The 6,595-nt window shown below is 42.5% G+C and overlaps 1 protein-coding gene across 1 annotated transcript; it reads left to right on the top strand.

Annotated features, from left to right (window-relative positions):
- Positions 1-788: 788 nt before the first annotated feature.
- On the top strand, positions 789-6,538 carry LOC307081609 (protocadherin alpha-3-like; the record flags this gene model as incomplete). Its single annotated transcript, XM_079744857.1, has 3 exons — positions 789-1,154; positions 4,567-6,222; positions 6,524-6,538. The coding sequence occupies 3 exons, from the start codon at positions 789-791 to the stop codon at positions 6,536-6,538; spliced, it is 2,037 nt and encodes a 678-aa protein (XP_079600983.1).
- Positions 6,539-6,595: the final 57 nt, after the last annotated feature.

The raw sequence follows: 6,595 nt of genomic DNA, 5'->3' as shown, positions 1-6,595 counted from the left end.
CCCATTTTGCCGAATGCAAAAAGGGATCATTAATGTCATATAATTGCATCATATACTTCTATCTACTGGCAATCGTGTGTGTGTGTGTGTCTTTGTGTGTGTGTATGTGTGTGTGTGTGTGTGTGTGTGTGTGTGTGTGTGTGTGTGTGTGTGTGTGTGTGTGTGTGTGTGTGTGTGTGACCATTCAACGGGTGGTGGCGCCAGAGCCCGGATAAGCTAGTGTTGCGCCTTGAAACGCCCCTGACTGCTTGTTGATTGGACAGCGTCACAAGCTAGTAAATGTAGCCAGACCACACATATAATGGCATTGCTAGTGGAGTTGAAGCGCTCACATAGATCTCTATGACGGACCATACCATACCAATAAGAACTTATATTATAAGTTATATATCCCCTCCGAATATCAGTAGTTATGGGGGCCATAGCACGGAGGGAATATTTTTGGATTCAATTCTTTATCTTGCTTTGTTTTTGTCACTGCGGTACAGCTCAGATTTCTTACTCTATTTTGGAGGAGATGAAGAAAGGAACAACTGTGGGAAATCTTGCAAAGGATTTACAACTGAATCTGAATGCTTTGGAGTCCAGAGAACTCCAAATTGTATCGGAGTACAGTAGAATATACTTTGATGTGGATTTATGGACTGGAAACCTTTTGGTCGCCGACAGAATAGACAGAGAGGATGTTTGCAACGAGCTGGAGAAATGTTTGCTTAAAATTCAGGCTTTGTTGAGCAATCCAGTTAACGTCCATCGCATTGAAATTCATATCCTAGATATAAATGATAATGCACCCACTTTCGAGGAGAAAACGTCTGTTTTTTAACATTTCTGAGTTGATATCATTGGGAGAGCGATATTTACTTCCAATAGCATTTGACACAGACATAGTGAGTAACGCGGTTAAGGGCTACAAGTTAAGCCAGAATGAACATTTCTCCCACGACGTACAGAGTGGCGAAGAGCAAAACGTGTCCGCTGAGCTGGTGTTGCAGAAAGCTTTAGATCGGGAGAAACAGTCGGTTATCACACTCACTTTAACCGCAGTAGACGGAGGAAAACCATTCAAAAAGGGGACAATGCAGCTAATAATTAATGTGATTGATGTGAACGATAACACGCCCGTGTTTAGTAAGTCGTTGTATAAGGCGAGGGTGAATGAAAATGCTTCAAATGGAACGAGGCTTATACAACTAAACGCATCAGATCTGGACAAAGGAGTCAACGGTGAGCTCCTGTATTCTTTCATTAAACGGGGTAGTGTAGATCCTTCCACTGTATTTGATATCAATGCAAATACAGGGGAAATCAAAGTTAACGGCATCTTGGATTACGAAAAGATACCTGCATACGACATAAGAGTCCAGGTCAGAGATAAAGGCCCTGGATCTCGCAGTGTTCATAGTAAACTACTGATAGAGGTGGTAGACGCCAATGACAACGCACCGGAGGTATCGATCACTTCCCTTAGGAACCCTGTGAAAGAAAGCGCGGAAAGGGGAACTGTGATTGCTCTGGTAACCGTAAGCGATAAGGACATTGGGATGAATGGCCTCACCACCTGCACGCTAGCGGGTGTTCTTCCCTTTAAGCTGGCAACGAACTATAAAAACGACTTTTCTTTAGTGGTAGACGGGGTTCTGGACAGAGAGACGGCTACACAGTATAACGTCACCATCTCGTCCAGCGATGGCGGGGACCCGCCTCTCTCCACCAGCAGTTATTTGATGGTGTATGTTTCTGATGTTAATGACAACGCGCCGCACTTTGTGGATCCCTTTTTGAATGTGTATGTGAAGGAGAATAGTGACGTAGGTACCGTAGTCTATAGAGTAAATGCTATGAATTTGGATTCGGAGTATAACGCAAGAATAACCTATTTGTTAATAAGCAGTCTCTCCACTAACATTCCAGTGTTATCAGCTGTGAATATAAACTCCGAGACTGGTGATATTGTCACATTGCAGTCTTTTAATTATGAAGACATAAAGATGTTCAGCTTCAAAGCGCAGGTCACAGACTCTAGTGATCCTCAACTCAGTAGCAACGTTAGTCAACTTCTTTATCCTGGATGAGAATGACAACAGTCCCGGGATTTTAGCCCCCTATTCTGAACACGGCTCCGTTAACAGTGAGAACATTCCCTACTCTGCTGAAGCGGGATACTTTGTGGCTAAAATCAGGGCCTTAGACGCAGACTCCGGTTACAATGCACTGCTTTCTTATCACATCTCTGAACCCAAAGGAACCAATCTCTTTCGGATCGGAACCAGCACCGGTGAAATCAGGACTAAGAGACGGATGAGTGACAATGACCTGAAAACTCACCCGTTTGTGGTGTTGGTTTGTGATAACAGAGAGCCCTCCCTGACTGCTACTGTGTCTATTGATGTCGTTGTGGTTGAAAACACAGTTGACCTTCAGACTCAGTTCAGACACGTGCCTCTAAAGGAGGACAGCTTCTCTGCTTTAAACCTGTATTTGCTGATCGCCATTGCGTCGGTGTCAGTGATCTTTCTACTGAGTCTCATCAGTTTAATAGCAGTCAAATGCCACCGGACAGACAACAGTTTCAGCAGGTACAGCGCCCCAATGATCACCACCCACCCTGACGGGAGCTGGTCTTACTCTAAATCTACTCAGCAGTATGACGTGTGTTTCAGCTCAGACACACTGAAGAGTGACGTAGTAGTGTTCCCTCCTCAATTCCCGCCTGTTGATGGAGAACTGATCAGTATAAACGGAGAAGACACTTTAAGCAGGACTCAGACTTTGCCCAATCACGAGAAGGTAAGATATATATGCCATCATATTGACTCTTCAACTATTTGTTGAACAACATAATAATCATTTTTGTTTGAAGCCTAAAGCCTAAAGCCTGTGTCTGGTCTTGCCCTCTTGAGCACATACTTCTTCTGTGACTGGAGATCTTGTTTCAATAGTTAAACAACATCCTAAACATGTGTTAAATAGGCTGTTCCACCCATGAGTCATTTATCGTGTTACTTTCATGATATTCTCTCTATTTAATGCATCTCTCTTCTATTACATTGAAATCACTCCTGCTGTGGACATAGAGGTATGTCACTTAGTGCAGGAGCCAGGAATGAATGAACATAAGGAATGAATGAACATAATATTAATAAGCTCTTTGATGGCTACCATTTTTGGTATTGTTATTCGTGAGGTCAGTTATTTTTTTTTTATTATTGTGGTATTCAAAGTGTTATATTGATGGGTCACATGGTTATGGGCAGTGACATCATAGTTAATATGAAGCACCTGTTCAAGGGAGAGTGAATTGGTCGCTGATTTTGGTCTACCTTAACTAAAACACATTGTTTACGTTCTAATAAGTTGATTATTTTCCTTAATAAAAGTTACTTAAACGTATTTTGGGGATCTCAGCTAATCTAGCAACCAGGCCCAATCTCAGCCTCTCAGTGACTTTGAGTTTGTTTCCTGTAGTCGCTACACTCAGTATTGATTGTTATTTGTTCTCATGTTAAACTTTGACAACAATTCTTCAGTTGTTTTTTTCTAGATAACAGTACAATTGACCAAAAATAACAGTACTGGTATTTATTTCCGTTTTATATGAATTACTGTATCTTTACATGTGTTCTTAGAACTGACGCCTGGTGTCGCTAGTGACCGGTTTTCTTCATAGCAGACTCCTCCTCTGCTGAAAAGTAGGCCTACCCAGCGATGCTTTGAGAGGAGAAAGGCGAGTGGCGATGAGATGCTGACGACAGCGCTTGGAGTAGTGGTCTATACTATTTCCCCGGACAGGTGTTGTTTTGAAATATGTATTTATTCGGTTTGACTTCGGTCGTAACAGCGATGGAGGGCCGAGGAATAGCAGTCACGTTTTGGATACAAATGGTCGCTTTGCTTTGTTCGTTTTACGCGTCATCAGCTCAGCTTTCCTACTCGGTCTCCGAGGAAGTGGACAAAGGCACGGTTGTGGGGAATCTGGCCAAGGATTTAAATATCAACCTTCAAGAACTGGAATACAGGGAAACACGGATCACATCAGGAAACGCTAAGTCTTATTTTGACGTGGATTTGAAAACCGGTGCTCTTTCCGTTATTGATAGAATAGATCGAGAGCAGCTTTGCCAGAATAACTTGAAATGTTCTTTGAATATAGAGGCAACATTAAGCCATCCTGCGCATTTACATCGAATAGAAATTCAGGTTGTGGATGTGAATGATAATGCACCACATTTTGAAGAAGAGGTAAAGGCATTACATGTTTCGGAGTCCTCTTTCACTGGTGAACGGTATCTGCTCCCTATAGCCAACGATCCAGATATAGGCAGTAACTCGATAAAGAGCTATAAACTGAGCCCAAATGAATATTTTTCACTAGATGTGCAAAGTGTGGAAGAGGAAAGTATTTCTCCTGAGTTGATTTTGCAGAAACCTTTAGACAGGGAAAAGCAGGCGACTGTCCATCTGACATTATCTGCTTTCGATGGAGGGAAGCCTTCACGATCGGGGTCGTTACAAATAATCGTTCACGTCAATGATGTGAATGACAACAATCCCGTATTTAGTGAGTCGTTATACAGGACTCGGGTCCCTGAAAACGCTCCGTTTCAGACATCCATATTAACTATAACTGCTACGGATTTAGATGAAGGTATAAACGGTGAAATTATATACTCGTTTATCGAGAGGGGAAAATTTAACCCTGGGGTTTTGCTGTATATTAATTCACAAACAGGAGAAATAACGGTAAAGGGGGACCTCGATTTTGAGAAAAACCGTGCTTATGACATTCGTATTCAAGCAAAAGACAAAGGCACACCTTCTCGTAGTGTGCACGGCAAAGTGCTATTGGAAGTAATCGACGTAAATGACAACATTCCGGAGATCATAATCACGTCTCTTATGAGTCCAGTAAAAGAGGATGCTCAAATAGGGACGGTCGTCGCTCTGGTTACCGTGAATGATAAAGATGTCGGAAATAATGGTCTAACTAATTGTAAAATAATAGGATCTGTGCCATTTAAATTAAAACAAAACTACAAAAATTATTATTCCTTGATTGTGGATGGGCCTCTCGATAGAGAGCATGCCTCTGAGTATAGCATCACCATCATAGCCAGTGATGAAGGGAGCCCGCCTCTCTCGAGCACCAGTGTTATCGCTGTGCACGTTTCTGACGTGAATGACAACGCGCCTCGATTCCCAGATCCAGTCATTAGTGTTTATGTGAAGGAGAACAGTCCAGTTGGAGCTACTATCTACACCATCAGTGCAGTGGACCCCGATACAGATGAAAATGCAAAAGTATCATACACACTGTTAGGGATTTCATCGAAAAGTACTCAGATTTCATCAGTTGTTAACATCAACTCAGTGACGGGAGATATTGTCAGTCAGCAATCCTTTAACTTTGAAGAGGTTAAAACGTTTCAAATCAAAGTCAACGCCACCGATGATGGAGTTCCTCCCCTCAGCAGTAACGTGACAGTGAACGTTTTCATCCTGGATGAGAATGACAACAGTCCCGGGATTTTAGCCCCATATTCTGAACACGGCTCCGTTAACAGTGAGAACATTCCCTACTCTGCTGAAGCGGGATACTTTGTGGCTAAAATCAGGGCCGTAGACGCAGACTCTGGTTACAATGCACTGCTTTCTTATCATATCTCTGAACCCAAAGGAACCGATCTCTTTCGGATCGGAACCAGCACCGGTGAAATCAGGACTAAGAGACGGATGAGTGACAATGACCTGAAAACTCACCCGTTGGTGGTGTTGGTTTGTGATAACGGAGAGCCCTCCCTGACTGCTACTGTGTCTATTGATGTCGTTGTGGTTGAAAACACAGGAGACCTTCAGACTCAGTTCCGACACGTGCCGCCAAAGGAGGACAGCTTCTCTGCTTTAAACCTGTATTTGCTGATCGCCATTGTGTCGGTGTCAGTGATCTTTCTACTGAGTCTCATCAGTTTGATAGCAGTCAAATGCCACCGGACAGACAACAGTTTCAGCAGGTACAGCGCCCCAATGATCACCACCCACCCTGATGGGAGCTGGTCTTACTCTAAATCTACTCAGCAGTATGACGTGTGTTTTAGCTCAGACACACTGAAGAGTGATGTAGTAGTGTTCCCTCCACAATTCCCGCCTGTTGACGGAGAACTGATCAATATAAACGGAGGAGACACATTAAGCAGAACTCAGACCTTACCAAATAAAGATAAGGTAAGATTTCCATGAGATGCTTTTAAATACAACAGATAAATGTATGTTCTCATTGCACTTTGTTTCAATATTCAATAATTCCCTTTTTTATGCAGCAAACGTTAATATTTATGTATACACATGACAATGATATTGATACATGTTTCACTTTTTGTGTTAATGGGCATACCTCTTAACATAAAAGTGGTGTTTAAATGAAATGGATAAAATACAAAAACGTTAGGCTTGTATCAGCTGACAATGCGTCGTATTGCTACCCGCACCATCTCGTTATTTAAATGTGAACATCTTTACATGCCAGGGGCTGAGGTTGTAGATCAGTATTCGGAGCTGTGGGATCTCATGAGGTATAATGATGAAGGTAAACGAGGGA

Source organism: Pollachius pollachius (genome assembly GCF_949987615.1).
Source record: "Pollachius pollachius genome assembly, chromosome: 10".
NCBI lineage: Eukaryota > Metazoa > Chordata > Actinopteri > Gadiformes > Gadidae > Pollachius > Pollachius pollachius.
This window is presented reverse-complemented; position numbering and strand designations above follow the sequence as displayed.